This window comes from Rhinichthys klamathensis, unplaced genomic scaffold, assembly GCF_029890125.1.
Source record: "Rhinichthys klamathensis goyatoka isolate OS25496 unplaced genomic scaffold, OSU_Roscu_1.1 h1tg000059l_1, whole genome shotgun sequence".
NCBI lineage: Eukaryota > Metazoa > Chordata > Actinopteri > Cypriniformes > Leuciscidae > Rhinichthys > Rhinichthys klamathensis.
This window is the reverse complement of record NW_026606604.1, coordinates 4,658,786-4,674,499: the sequence shown is the minus strand read 5'-3', so window position 1 is coordinate 4,674,499 and position 15,714 is coordinate 4,658,786. Positions and strand designations below refer to the sequence as shown.

Genomic DNA, 15,714 nt, shown 5'->3' with positions numbered 1-15,714 from the left:
TATGGTCAGGCATTCAGTCCAAAATATATTTAAGCTTAAGCCAATCGATTCTGCCATTTTTGTTTATGGTCAGGCATTCAGTCCAAAATATATTTAAGCTTAAGCCAATCGCCTGAGGAGTTAAGAGCTTGACAGCCTATCGGACAATGAGTAAAGGTACCTTTCTCCTGGTTAAAATGGAGGCCCATGTCAATTTCCCAGCTGGTTTCCAGGCTGTTCAGTGAAGGTAATGGACTCACATTTAATGGAGATGAACTGTTGGATGAACTCTGAGTCTTAGGTCGAGAATGGGTCTCCTTTGTTTGGGCACAAGAGGCAGTTCAGATGGGAAATTCTGATTTATTTCCTTCCTTGTCAGTCACTCTATCTTTCCATCAACACAACTGAAGCTAATGAAACAAAAAAAAAGTTAAACTATCCTAATTTTGTTTGCTGGTGTAAAGTAATCTAACCAGCAAACCAGGGGTGCGTTTCCCGAAAGGATCGTTATCCAACTATGATCGCAATTCCCATTGAACTCTATTGGTAACGACGGAACTTGCGACCATAGTTGTCTAACGATGCTTTCGGGAAACGCACCCCAGGTTGGGCTGCTCATACTCAAATCTTTTGCTATTTTTTCTCTCATTTGCTATTATTACCAGCACCCTTGTGTTAATGAGTACAAAAGACTTAAAAAAAACTTTTAAGTCTTGGATCAAAGTTTTATGTAGTCAAATCTTTTATTAATGCATTGCTCTCTTTGCTGCTCTTTTGCATTGAATCATTTGTAGAATTGTCATAACAAATGTCAATATTCATTGTACAGACTCGATGCTCAATGCTGCTTGAAATGCCAACACAGAAATGGTTACTACTACTAGTTTTGAACTGATTCATCTGAATCAATTTGAATTTACAGAAATGAATCAAACGGGCAACCTCTTCTACTGAAGGGGAAAAACAAACATGCATTATTTTATTAAAACATCAGTTTTTTGTATGGTTTCTTGTACAAATATAGATACTATTATAAAATAATATATTATGAATTTTTGATATATCATCCAGCCTAGTGACTACAGTTGATGTATATTGCACTGTTTTGCAAGATTTCCGCTGTTCACTATTTGCAGTTCACCTTAATTATATTGGTTTTCTAGTCACACTATATTATCTGTGACTGGGAATCTAGATTTCCATGCAGGGCCTGACTTTTGAGCTGTCAGATATACATGCCTATGCAGTTTTGTTTATCATTGCTCACTAAAAATCTCCTCATCCTCATTTGGCTTGTCTGCATCCCACACACACTCAGTGGTCTTGACACTTGTCCTTGCCCGCTTTGAATTCCCATGTACCCTTCCAAATCAATGGTCTAATTTGGCTTTCTCTCGCAGTGTCTGTGAGTGTACTCTCCTTCATTTTAACTGCTGTATTTTCTACTATCCACAGTCTGTATCCAGCATTCATGGCAGCTGTCCCTCTGTCATAAGACATTATGAGTGTCACCTTTGATCTTCACACAGTGCCAAATAGTCAAATCTTGTCCAAGCTGGACTTCAAGTGCACACTTTATGTCTGTTTTCATTTGTCCTTATCTAGATGGCTTTCCTGTTGGTTTGTCCTTTCTTCGTGCCTTTCAAGAGTGTGCAGTGGTCTGAAATGTAATCTTTAGTTCTCCAGTGTCCATACAGGAACTATGCCATTTTTCAGGACAAAGTCTTTATGACAATTCATCTATCAATGTCATGAATTTCTCTACCCTATTCATAGTGACCTACTTTCAGGGGTTCCTTAATGCTTGCTGCAAAACATACTTGACAGGATTTTACCCCCACCAAGGTCTTCTGTATCTGGGTAAATAGACTCCTGTTTTCCATGCCACTTTACAATCCATGTATCCATGATACAAAGAATACCCTTGTCCATCAACTCTCTCTGCCCCATGACAGCCATCTGTTTGTCTGTGTGTATGTGGGATGGTGTTTGTAATTGACTTTTAGGTCTCCGGAGGGTCTTGAAGAGTCATTATGGCACACTGAATCCCACACAAGGGCCCTGGTAGTTTACACACTTCCCTCCAGGCATCATATTCTGTGTCATACTCCAGCACGTTTGTTGTACACACCTCCTGTCCTTCCTGCCATTTTCTGCCTCCAAACATAAGCACACGTCTGCCCCCTGTTGCGGTCAAACCATAGCAGAAGCGGTCATTCAGTAGGGGCTTTAGACGGGTCCACAGGTCTTGCTCAGGACTGTAGCGTTCAATGTCACAGAAGGGCTCATACATTCCCAAAAAGGTGTAAATTCTTCCCCTCACTGTTGCCATCTGGTGGCTGAATCTGGCAATGGACATGTTACAACATCTCTGCCAGGCATCCCCCTCAACAGAATTCAAAAACAACACATCTTTGCTGCTCTCTGGGTTGTTGATATGAATGCCACCGGAGATGTAGATTCCTGTTCCAATAGTGGCACAGGCGTGTCCATGAACTGAATTTGGTAGGGATACACCACTGCGCCAGCACCCTTCACTCATATCGTACCTTTCCACGGATGACAAAGCAGGCTCACCCTTCTCGCCCCGTCCACCAATAGCAAAAATAACACCTTCCATCACACAGCAGGCAAACTGTGCCCTCTTCTGCAAGAGTGGTTCCATCTCCTCCCACTGCTCAAACCGTGGGTCATAGCGCCACACCTTGTCAGTGACAGTCATCACAGCACTCTTCTCGTTCTCCTCATCCACCTGCACCACCTCACCACCTAGTACAAATAAGAAGTTCCCAACAACGCATACTCCCTGGTGCTGTATCTTATTTGGTAGGGATGCTGGAAGTGGCTGGAATTTCTTGCTGCGAGGTTCGTAGGTTAGGATCTGATTCTGGGGTCTGTTTGCTTCTGGTCCTCCCCCTATCAGAAGAATCTTGTTGCTTATGGCTCTTAGGCTGGTGTGGACACTTTGAAGTAGAGGTTGTAAGGGACCCTGAAGGTGGTAGTTAAGCGCTTTCTGCACTACGCTGCGGATGAAGGGTGTACGTAAAGCAGGTTTAAGTGCACTAAGTTGAGACAGCTCTTCAGATGGCACCAAACCAAATCGGATCCGACTGAGCAATGCATTACTTTGCAGGGCAGATTGCGGGTTGCACTCTAGCCAGTCCAAAAGCAGCTGTAGAAGTTCTGTCTCCTTCACTCCTGGCATCTCCTCAGCTACAAGCACCTCTTGCAGAGAATCAAGGTTTAACTCCATTATCTCAGTCTTGTATTCCTCAGTTGCAAGAATTCTGCACATGTTTCTGGCAATGAAAGAGTTGCTGTCATTGAAGGCTTCAGAAAGGCCATAGCATGCTGCTATGTTAGCAAAAAAGCAGCAATTGTCAGGAGCAATGCTCTCTGAGATGTACTGAGTGCAAAGATTCACAGCATGAGTTATCTGTAGATAGCAGGCAGCCTGCAGTGTGACCTCCAAAGTGGAGGGTGACAGTGAGATCCATGAGGTGTAGATGAAGTCCAGTATCTGCTCCAGGCCCAGAGATGACAGGGCTGGCAAGCTGATAGTGTGAGTACTGGATTCCAGAGTGTAGTCTTGGAACATAGACCAAAAGTAGTCACTGGAACAGGCTAGTAAAGTGCGATGAGCAGGAAACTCCACACCTTCCGCCTCCAAAACAACATCACACATTCGACCCTCCAGACGCAAGCTCTGGTACCGAGACAGAACACCTTCTCCATGAGTGCTGCTGAGCATCAGATAATAATTCATCACTAGGAGAAGAAGGGAGAGAGATAAGGAAGACCAGGGTCAAGAACAGGTGAGTTAGAGAGAGAAAGGAAGGGAAAGAGGCAGAGGTGGCTAGGTCGTCTTGCTCCTGCAAAAGTCATCAAAAGTAAAGGAGACAGAAGGAAGAAAAGGTCCGCCGCACCAGCCGCGTCTGTTGGGATGTGGTCCATGACTTTTGCAGGCATCAAATGCATAAACTTGTAAAGGGGAGGGTCAACCATTGCTCCTCCACCCAGTGGGCAGCCTCCAAACCTCTTGCCTCAACAAGATAGGCATGTGTTTTCTACCAGATCTCTAAAAGGGAGGGGAGAATGGATGGGCAGACATTTTGGGGCCACAAGGGGTAAACACAGCCTCGAGCTAGTTGCCCTTTCCCTTTAGTTAGATGGGAACACAGAGAGCGGGAGGGATCATGCCGGGGGTTTATTATGATATGCAGATCTGAAGTCATCCCTTGCTAAATACAGGAGTTAGTCAGCACTGTGGATTTCTGTCTGTCGCCACCAGAAGCCACATCTCACCAAGGTGACAGGAATAGAAACTCAGAGTTTATCAGAGGGACAGTCAGGACACAGTCTAGCCAAAAAAAAAAGAAAAAAAAAAGAGAGAAATAGAAAGGATTGGCAGTGAAAATCCCGTCTATGAGAACCATAGGGAGATTGTTCAGACAATGTCAGGAAGGCACAAAGATAAAAAAAAAAGACAATAAAATTTGTTTTATAACCACGGAGATGTTGGCTAGATTACTCATGAGTGAGGTTGATTTATAGACGTGTATTTGTGTGTAAGTGTGATCCACAGCGAAAAGGAAACATCCCACCCTCGTGAACATCGTACCCTTCATTCTCCCTGAATAGCTACTGGCTCAAAGCTGAGATGGGGCAGCATCAGGCCAGGTTGCAGAGGGGGTATTAAGTATAAGAGCGAGGGGTGATTATGATAGAGCTTCTCGTATCATTCTCACACCCCTCTCCTCATAGTCACACTGGTTTCTCCTCTGTCTAGCGTTTGCAATACAATATATTGTATTACAAATGCTTGACAGTGGAGAAACATCTATCAATGTAATTGGTAACTGGAGTCATTTGTGAATTCACTATCACTCGAGTGCAGCTGCAATAAGGTCATGATGAATCATATGGGGGTGTGTTTGTGTGCTATGTGTCTCAAGGAAATGATTTTGTAGACACTGTTTGTACTGCCAAATCCTGTGCATACCTTACAACCCCTTTCGGATTCTCGCTTTAAAATGAGTAATTGGCCTTTTAGGACCCTTGGCATGTCTTTACACTCTGCATCAGCAGATATATATTTAAATGCACCAAATAACTGCCATGGTTTAAATTAGATGCATTAACTATGCTGCACTTTTTATATTTCGTCAACAAAACCAGACTCCACTTCATTGCATGCTTTAAGGTCTTTTGCAGGATCATACTCTCTTCCTGCACTGCAAATCTATAAATACAATTTATGATAAACTGTTTTACACCTGATGGGGTTATTAGTGCATTTAATTGCATATACAGATGATTTATGTGCCTAGGCACTTTGTGAGTGTGTTTGTGTTCTCTGGTGACCCTTCAGTCAAGAAATCTGCCAGACCTGAGTGGGCTTTCTAAATATAACTATCTGTTCTTCCTATTAGGGGTTTTGTTTGGCTCTGGTGGTCATGGTGAACAATTTTGATAATAACTGGTGAGCATAAGGCTTTAGGTAAGAAAATCATTTTAATTAACGAACATATTTTATAGATATACAGTTTGAAATGTATAATGTAAAGCATATGATAGCACACAAGGTGGCTATATCAAGGAATCGGCGGAAGGTGAGGTATGCTGAGCATTTCGGTGAGAAGTTTTAGAACTACAGACTCTCTCTCTCTTCGCATTGCATTATGGGTAATGAGGGAATTATAAAGGCTTTGTTGATTAGTTGGACAGCTGCTCACTCTGTCTGTGTTCCATGCACCTCTGCCAGATGCTTAATCCTGAAATATTCCATTCCATATCCACATGATTGATAGGTCCTGTTCCACCGTTGTACTCATTGTCTATTGTAGTGTTTGTGGCCATTTCTTTGCTCTCCTAGGTTTTTCCAAATAGATAACCAGTCAAATTTTCGACATGTCATTATTTAGTACTACTATTTTCCATTTTATGTGTCATTTTAGAATAAAAGCAAGTCTTCAAAACTATGAAACTACAAATTAAAATGTGCTAATTATGCTAAATAAAGATTCTTCAAAGTTGCCACCCTTAGTCTAGATGAGGTGCATCCTGGGAAGCTTTTTCAAAAGGCTTGAATGTATTTCCATGTACGCTGAATACTTGTTGGTTGTTTGTCTTTCACTTCGCAATCCAATTAATTTCACAAAACGTTGTCTTAAATCCAGTCAGACATTTGTATTTGTATGGTGCTTTTCACAATACACATTGTTTCAAAGCAAACTTACAGAAAATAGAGCCTTACAAATTAAAGAAATACATATGTAGACACAATTAATCTGCATTGTACATGTTTCCCAGCTTTTGACTAATAGCTCCTAATGCAGACTTGCTCTGATCTAAGGAGCGATACATGATCTTTAATAAGGACACTTTTACCCAAAGGTCATGACACCTGCTGCTAGTAAACTACAGATTGCAGATCAAGATCACAGAACAGAACATACACATATGATGTGATTTACAAGCGAGAAGATGAGCATCTTTGCACTGTTAAACTAATCTCGGTTTATGTACATAACAAACTGATAGTGCGGCATTTGAAATCCAGTTCTATTTGTTCGAGGATAACAAGTGCTGGCTTCCTCCTACAGGTTTGCTCTTGGAGAGAACGTGAAATCATGTTTTATTATGCAACAGCCTACTCATGTACTGCAACACACAAGAACAAAGCCATAGATAAAGAAAAAGTAGGGAGCGGAAACAAGCCTGCAGCTTGGCCATCGTCAATCGTAGGAAAACTAATCAAATTAAATCCATGACTTTCTGATTAATTAAAACAATTTGACGCAATTATTTGCATAATAATCATTCTAGATGTAAAATGTTTCAAGAACATTGATTTTATGGTGTCACATTTTAACGCGTTAAGACAGAATCTGGCTGAAGAATGGAGGAACTTTAAGATGAATCAATGCCTTCAGTCTCATATATTCTGTTTTATGACTCATTGATGGTAGTAGGAGAATACAGAACTACTATAAAATCAAACGTAAAAGGATAGTTTACTCATGAGGGTGAGTAAATGACAGAATTTTCATTTTGGGTAAACTATCCCTTTAAGTTAAGCACACAGAACATTTTTAAACGCAAAATACAGAATACGACGCTGGGTGGTTTAAACAGTGATGACCTATTTTTTGACAGACAAAAACATGGTTCAGAGCTTTGAATTGCTCAATTCCCATCAGTCTTTGCATCGATAGAATCCACCCCCTTTCTTCATTCTCAGGTCAGTTGGTAGTGTCATCATTAAGGCTTGCCAATGATTCCGTTGCGACCGATTCTCTGGGGTTTTGTGTTAAATACACGAATCTGATTGGATGGAGACCGTAACCAAAGCCTTGGATCAAATGGGGGTGGAGTCACCTGTGAAAATGAGAATTGGTTAAATGGGTTTACAAGCAATAAAAACATGGTATAATCTCAAGGTAGTTTGCTTGGCAAAATTTGTTTTTAATTCTGTCACACATAGAGTGGGTCACACACAGTGCATGTTTTGCTCTATAATAGGAAAGTCTTGTGAGGCATGCTGGGACTGCACACAACAGACTGACTTTCACTGCCCCACTGATCTGTGGAGTATTAATAGAGCCTGATTCACCATCATACCCCTTTACACTCTCAAAGACAGCTACTAACACACTCCAGCATGCATGCTAACACACGTGCAAACTACTTTTACAGCTACTGACACCATGTGGTCATTTGTGTGAACACCATTGGGCCTTCCTAAATTATTTCAGTGTGGCGTGTTTTGAAAACCGATTGCTCTTGTGTTCCTGCTTCTCTCTCTCTGTGTGTGTGTGTGTGTGTGTGTGTGTGTGTGTGTGTGTGTGTGTGTGTGTGTGTGTGTGTGTGTGTGTGTGTGTGTGTGTGTGTGTGTGTGTGTGTGTGTGTGTGTGTGTGTGTGTGTGTGTGTGTGTGTGTGTGTGTGTGTGTGTGTGTGTGTGTGTGTGTGTGTGTGTGTACGATCAAGAAGAACCAACAATGTTACAATGTTTGACTAACCAAAAATGGTAGACGGGGAAAATGGGTGTGAGTGTGTATATTTGACTGTCAGATTTACCTGTGTTGTTTAGTCTTTGGTGACCCATTTGAGTTCACTTTTTACATTCTGGATCTCGGAGAGGTTCACGGCGGGGCCCGGTAGTTTCACAGCACCGGGCAGGGGCTTTTTCTCCTCTGGAGTGACTGGGGATGGCTATGAAACCAACAGTTGTGGGAGATATTACTGAGTGGCCCTCACAAAATCTCTCAACAATGAGTTTGTAATATTTTACCCCCCCCCCCCCCCCCCCAAAAAAAAATTTGATCGTTCTTTATTTAGTTCTTTCTTTCTCTTTACTGTAGGCAAAAAAAACAAAATTGTGTTTATTAGTACTTCATGATAAGAATAACGTAAATTAATTGTATGAAGTCAAAGATAAAAATACATTCCTGCAATTTATCACAAAGCAAAAAAATCTCAGTGGTCTAAAATAAGATTTCTTTATGTGAAATAGTTTATTTATTTAAATTGAAATGTGATCTGGACATGATTATAAATATCTTTATGTTTGTCTAATTTACTCAATTGTGTAAGTGTGTGCATGTGTGATTGTTTCCAGCAGAATCTGACCTCCTCTGTGTCTACTGTATCTTCTCTCCTCTTCACAGGATGTCCCGCCCCAGGACGCAGAGCCCCCATTGGAATATTAAGGTTGGCCTTTGAGACAGACAAGAAAATGCATTGAGACAGTTACCATCGCTGCTATAGCCTCACAGGGACACTGCTCATTTACTCCTGTAACCACACCACAATACCAAAGTCATTTAAGCTCATGTAATATTGTGTAGTTGACGAAACCAAACCTTTCCACAAAACCTGCTGGACATGTCTTCTTGCTGGAGTTTGTATTTCATAAAGAGCAAAGTGCCTGTATGGAAATGAGCTGCGGGCAACAGATAAAACAGTGAGATTACAGACATCTCTCTGTTTGCTGAAGCCCGAAGCAGACAGCCTGTCTTTTTTTTTTTTTTTTTTTGGTCTGGTCTGGTCTTTATTAAATACGTCTAAACGCAGCATGTATTATGAAAACGAAATTCCAAATGTGAAACTGTAAATGTGTTTACAAATTTACACTAGGAAGAAACCCTGAAAAGATCAGGATTCTTGCCACATTTCTTCTCATATATATTTTTTAGCATGTTTGTCTTAGCCATTCCATTATTTGTGGGTGAACCTCACGGAAACCAGGTCACATAAGAAATTATATTTTGCATAAATAGCATTATTTTCATGACAACTAAACACACTTCCCCCAAAATTCTTATTATCGTTATCCAACTGTCATTCTCAATTTTAAAAAATATAAATATAATTTAAAATTAATATATTTTCACATTAAAGAAATTGTGGTTTTATTTGCACTATGGTAATGAGAATTTGGACGGGAAACTGTTTAATTATAATAATAAAAAATAATGTCACAATGCAAAATTGCCTCTTGGGGTACTTCAATTTCCATATACACTCTTAGAACACTCTATATAGAACCCTAGGGTTCTCGACTCAATTTTAAAGAACGCTTTATGCCAAAAAGGTTCAATCTTAAAGGATTGCATAATAATTTTATTCAAAATAAAATGAATTTATTCAAACTAAATCCATAAAATGATCCCATGATGGGAACCACTAAAAAGAACCCTTTCTTCTAAGAGTGTAGAACCTCAAACACTTATTTGCTTTGTCGTTTTCCTGCTGTATTGATCACACAAGGTCAAACACTCGATTCAATTTACACATTTTTTGTTTTGATTAGAGCATGTGAGATCCCTCAACCAATCGCAAACGCCCCTAAAGAGTAGACTTCATTCCAGTTTTGCATGCATTTCATGGTCCAGTACATCAAACCCTTGCATTTGTTCTACTCTATTTCTTTGGCTCTACATCTATATAAACTGCTGGATGAAGTATTGGCTGTTTTAGTGACCATGTGCTCCTGTCTTTGCATGCATGACCTCTCTTCCTTCTGTCTGTGTTCTCTGATGGACTGTATCCTGAATCTTGTGTATTTTGGGGCTTTTTATGGATTTGTGTGTATATGGAGAGTTTTTATGGAAAGATAAATGTGTCTATTTTTGGCTGAAGTGTTCAGTGTTTGTAAGAATTGTCTCTACACTGTGGTGAACTGTTATAAGAGTGTCTACGATATCGCTCCTAGCCAGACAGATATATACAGTTGTGGTCAGAATTAATGGCACCCCTGGTAAATATGATCAAAATGGCATATTTATACAAAAACAGTATATTTAACAGTAGGCATGGGATACTTTTTATCCCTGTTTGCACCAAACACATCTGGAGGGTTTGCTGCCAAAAATCCCTTTTTTTGTTTAATCTGACCATACCCTTTTGATTTTTCTTGAAACCCTCCCAAACAACATGTGGTATATATTTTTTTAGGCTTTCAATTATTTTACTTCAATGAAAGGTTAGATTTTTGCACATATTTTAAATGAAAGATAAAAAAAATGCAGATTTATTTTTTACGGTCATTTTTGATCATATTTACCATGCAGGGGTGCCATTAATTCTGACCACAACTGTGTGTATATATATATGTGTGTGTGTGTGTGTGTGTGTGTGTGTGTGTGTGTGTGTGTGTGTGTGTGTGTGTGTGTGTGTGTGTGTGTGTGTGTGTGTGTGTGTGTGTGTGTGTGTGTGTGTGAACACTTTGGATTTCTGCATTAATTGGTCATAACGTGATCTGATCACATCAACTGTCACATCAATGGACAAGCAGTCTGCTTAAATTACAAACAACACATTCTTATATATTTATTGAACACAAAAGAACGTTTGATGGACTTTTATGCTGCCTCCTAAGGATGTACAATATAGATATCACATACTTTTTCGTTGTTTTCACAGTGTGCCCCATAAAGACATGACAAGATATCTCTTTTGTTGTTTGTTGACTTGTTGAAGATCACAGTTTTAACCACTTTATGCAGAAATCCATGTAAATTCACAGGGTTCGCCATCAACTGTATCAAAAGTGAAAAGGCTATAAGGACTTCAATTAAAGTGTACAAGTCTATTTTTATATAAATTGTTTCTGTTTGGAAAAGAAAGGTTTCCTACCAAGACAAAAAGCTGGACACACATCAACAACATGCAGCAATGCATTTCATTTACTTGTCAATGGCCTTGTGTACTGTAATGCATTGTACTGTACATTGAAATGTGTTTTTACAGTTATAACTCAGTGTTCAAAATAGGGAACTGGCTTTTCAGATTAAAATCTTTTATGTTGACATGTTTGAGTGTTTTTGAGAAAAGAAGAAAAACTCCATTTTGTGCCACTAAAATCAACACAAAAGCCCACTGACTATTCTTCAATTATGTGCAAACAAAAAAACACACACCATTTACTCACCTGCAGGGCTTTGACATTGGTCGACGGCTGTTTAGACATTCTGTGCAGTTGTGTCCGCGTTTCTGCTGTAAAAAAGACAGGAATAGACTGAATGCATTGATCAGATGGATAGACTGGCCTGCTGTGGGTTTGAATACATGTATTTTGTCTGGGGAAAAGTAAAGCCCCCCTGCGGCTCTCAGGTGCCCGTGGATAGTCTTTCAGTTGCTTAGTGACTCCTGCAGTGAGGAGCAGGTAGCAGCTCTTACCCCTGAATCATTTATGTTAACATGGAGAGGACAGGGCTGGGATAACACACACCTACACACACGTTATACTGGATATGGAACATGAGGTGGAATATGTACTGATGTTGTAAATTAATATTATGCATAATGCCATAGTTCAGCATGAATTTTGGATGGACATTTGAGGGGGAGGGGGGCATAATATTCAGACTAGTGGTTAACAAATAGCCTATCAATGGATATTTATAATTTTTTTGGATAATATATTGATTCAGACAGTATATCAGTCAGTATCAGCATTAACTGAACATAATTGAAGATCAAAAATGCCTAACATTCTTATAAAAATCACAGAACATTGTAAAAAATATATATATATATATTCATAAACAATGATGTGCATTATTATTATTATTATTCTACAGTGATTAACATAATAATGATGGCATTGAAGGCAATGAAAAGGCACCGTTTCCTACAAATGACCCATGGGGAACTCTGAAGAGAATACATTTACATACTTGGCAACACAAACCGACACGGAAACAAACACATTTCACCATCACATTTCAAACAGAGCAGAATGAAGGTTGAATCACTCTAATTTGTGTTTCCGAAAGGAAGCTGTTCAGAAATATGTAAAATCATCCAGTGACCTAATGAACACAGCTGTAGGCAGATGAGCATTGATTGTGCTTGCGGGGAGCTTTCTGCCCATAATTTGCTCGGTTATTCTGCCGATGAAACGTCTTGCTGAAAACACCTGGCATGTAAGAGGAATCCTCCAGTGAACTATACAGCCATCATAATGCATTCGCAATATTATATCAAATATTTCAACGTCTCCCTTCTTCTCTAACTTAACATTGGTCTTATTGGGGCAGATCAACCAAATCATGTCGGTTGGGGCTCACAGAGAGGTTCACAACCTTAGCAACCGTGTTGTTTGCACATCAACAGCGGTGCATTCGGACTTTAAGTGGTGTGGAGTCACTACTGCCGACCGTTGAGCTAAATTTACCTTTTAAAGAGCAGCAAGCACTACGGCAGCTGTCTGACACTGCTCCAAAATACCGTCCTTAAAGGGATACTTCACCCAAAAATAATCCTGTCATCATTTACTCACCCTCATGTTGTTCCAAACCTGTATGAGTTTCTTTTGTTCTGCTGAACACAAAAGAAGATATTTTGAAGAATATGGGGAACCAAACGATGGGCATCACTGACTTCCATAGTAATTTTTTCCCATGCAATGGAAGTCAATGATGCCCATCAACTGTTTGGTTGCCCATATTCTTCCAAATATCTTCTTTTGTGTTCAGCAGAAGGAAGAAATTCATACAGGTTTGGAAGAACTTGAGGGGGAGTAAATGATGACAGAAATTTCATTTTTGGGTAAAGTGTCTTAAAGTTTAAACTCCTCAGTGTTCAAAATAGCTAACAAAAAATTAAATTAAAGATTTCTAATTACAGCATAAAACTTGGATCAAACCACCTTTAGCGAAGACTAAGACTAGAACAAAAGGTTCTAAAATTGTATTTTTGGTTCCTAGATTTGGATCCTAGATCAATTTAACCACCCACTGTATCACAAACCAGCCCACCAGAAGCCGAAATCTCACACTGAATATTGCATTTCCAAAAACTCCCACAATGCTTTCACAGGCACAGTGTATTTGCATTGCTGTAAACCTCAGAAGCTCTAGACCTTTCCAACCTGTCTGACAAAAATTTTCTCTATATCTTTTATTTTTCAAAACTAAATGTTTATTTGACACTGCACCTGAGGTTGATATCCAACTGTGTTGATGAGCGGTTCTTTCAACATATTAATTGAATTTAACATTCAGAATAACACAGTTTATTATGTAAATCATCAAACGTCATCACAGTCCTATGCTTAGATGAGATGTCTACTGCAGTAAAACCACAAGATAGACAGAAAAAAGTATCATTTACATGCATATCATCAAAGAATGCTAATGCTTATGTAAAGGCAAAGCTACAGTTTACAGTTAAACCTGCCTGTTGTTCCTTAGTGTGTTACATAGGCCGAATCCTGCCAGGCCTGAGTCATTCTCACAGACTTAATCATTTTTCAGAAACAAGTCCTGACTCCCCACAAACAAAAAATATATCCATCCTTATGTAATTAGTAAGAAAAGTGAGAGTACTTTTAGAGAAAGCTTGAAGAAATCTAGAAGTCCTCCAGAAGCTAGAAGTCCATTTAAAAAGTTGTTTTGATTTAAACAAATTGTATTGGTCTCATTATATCATCATATCACTATATTGCATAATTTACCTAAAGAAAGCCCGTCCCCTATATTCATTGTGACCTTTAGCACCGTTATAGTTTCACACACATACACATGAACACACACATATTCCCTCTGCGTTCTGCCCTCAAAAAAAGTTGCATACCTGCTGCCGTAACAGTAAACCGCTGTTCCCTGTTGTGAGACAGACAGGACAAATGCCAATCTTTCTCTCTCGCTCTCTCTCTCTCTTTTCAGACTGAAGCAGTCTTGACTTCTGTTGTCCACGGTTCTGGTTCTGTTCAACACCTCTGTCTCCCTTTCTTTCCCTCACTCCGGGCTGTAGGGGAGTAGGGGATTCCGTTCATATCTGGGATTTGTTCACACTATAAATAGTAGTGTGATACACAGAGGGGACCTGCTTTCTGTCCACCCTGACTGTTCACTTCACAGACAGCCGTTTATGCATACTGTATATGCCCCATCATGCACATTAAAGCCCCATTCTCAGTCCTGTCACTATACACATACAGTGTGGTCCTAAAGTCAGAGAACAGTGAGAATCTGGAATTTAAAATGTAATTTAAACATGGAAATAAAGTTTTGAAAAACAATATTAGTAAGAAATGTTATGCCCTATTTCTGCATGCCATTAATCAAGTAGGCTGCATTAGTGAAATTGGTCACGTGACTCCATCATACAGATACAATCAGAAGTTTTTGCTTCCATTGAAACATAATTTGCTCTTTGCATCTTTTTCAAATTATGCTGGAAAAATAATTATTTTATATTATTAATAGAAATAATTAAACTTGCCAAGGATCAATAATATATAAAGTTATATCAAATATTAATATTTAACATCTTACATACATTGTATATGTTGTGTGTGCGCGTGTGTGTGTGTAATGTATGTATGTACAGTATATATGTGTAGTATACATACACACACATGTAAAAAAATAAAAAACTAGCCGAAAATAAATTACATAATATATAATATTAATACATATTCATAACAATATTTTAAACATAAACTTAATGTTAATTATCCATCCATCCATCTAATATTAAGTAAATAACATTAATATTAATTTATTGTTTATTTATATAATATATGCTTATTTATATTATTAATAAATAAATACATTAATATGTATATAGCCTATGATAATATATATAAACATCATTAATAGTATATATATATATATATATATATATATATATATACATATATATATCATATTATTTATTTATTTTATATTAAATATATAAACAAATAAACTTGCCTAGTCATCTCAGGCTTTTCAAACCCCACTGTATATGCACACCAGAACACACAATCACTTTAAAATTGCATTTTTAAATTCCCACTGCTTGTCATATATGCATGTATAATGTGTAGGGTATATTTAGGAGACTATAACCTAGATCGAAATGTCCTCGATATGCCTGAACATAAGAGAGAATGTACAACTTAAAGCTGCAGTACTATATAGCAGATAATGAAGATGGAAGAAAAAATAGAGTTCAGAAAGAGTGAACGGTGACAGACGAGTACACTTTGGCTTTGCACAACACAGGACCCTGACATCATGACCCCACTGTGCCCTTACCTGTTCAGCTGCCAGCGTGAGGTCCACACCTCCTCACTGCTTTCTGTTCTGATATGATGCCCAGTCAAAAGCCCTGCCTGTTCTCTGTGAGGTCCTCTTCTGTACTCTTCTACGCAGTCAGAGAATCACTGTGCGACAATACTTATTAAGATCATGACCTAATTTAGGCTCCAGCACGCAGAGCCCAGGGAGACGTCTGAT

General features: G+C 39.0%; 3 protein-coding genes across 9 annotated transcripts in view; 1 reads left to right on the top strand and 2 right to left on the bottom strand.

The window, feature by feature from the left end:
- cnksr2a (connector enhancer of kinase suppressor of Ras 2a) overlaps nt 1-9,296 on the top strand; it is a 105,199-nt gene extending 95,903 nt beyond the window's left edge. For both annotated transcript variants that reach the window (XM_056249077.1, XM_056249075.1), the window contains one exon: nt 8,650-9,296. In XM_056249077.1, the coding sequence (XP_056105052.1) occupies nt 8,650-8,726 (77 nt within the window). In that variant the 3' untranslated portion in view covers nt 8,727-9,296. The remainder of the gene's footprint in view (nt 1-8,649) is intronic.
- Nucleotides 698-3,871, bottom strand: LOC130083971 (kelch-like protein 34). Its single transcript, XM_056249082.1, has one exon. The coding sequence runs from the start codon at nt 3,743-3,745 to the stop codon at nt 1,982-1,984; it is 1,764 nt and encodes a 587-aa protein (XP_056105057.1). The 5' UTR covers nt 3,746-3,871; the 3' UTR covers nt 698-1,981.
- smpx (small muscle protein X-linked) overlaps nt 6,728-15,714 on the bottom strand; it is a 55,416-nt gene continuing 46,429 nt past the window's right edge. The window contains exons 2-6 of one of the 6 annotated variants that reach the window (XM_056249091.1): nt 14,063-14,124; nt 11,415-11,476; nt 8,612-8,698; nt 8,060-8,194; nt 6,728-7,359 (exon numbers count right to left, since the gene is read on the bottom strand). In XM_056249091.1, coding sequence (XP_056105066.1) covers nt 8,069-8,194; nt 8,612-8,698; nt 11,415-11,453 — 252 coding nt within the window. In that variant the 5' untranslated portion in view covers nt 11,454-11,476; nt 14,063-14,124 and the 3' untranslated portion in view covers nt 6,728-7,359; nt 8,060-8,068. Of the gene's footprint in view, nt 7,360-8,059; nt 8,195-8,611; nt 8,699-11,414; nt 11,480-14,062; nt 14,260-15,513; nt 15,638-15,714 lie in introns of those variants that run through there. The other 5 variants (XM_056249086.1, XM_056249087.1, XM_056249088.1 and 2 more) reach the window with 5 other exon arrangements.

Coding starts and splice junctions, on each gene's coding strand:
- LOC130083971 (XM_056249082.1), bottom strand. CDS start 3,745: ATGAATTATTATCTGATGCTCAGCAGCACTCATGGAGAAGGTGTTCTG.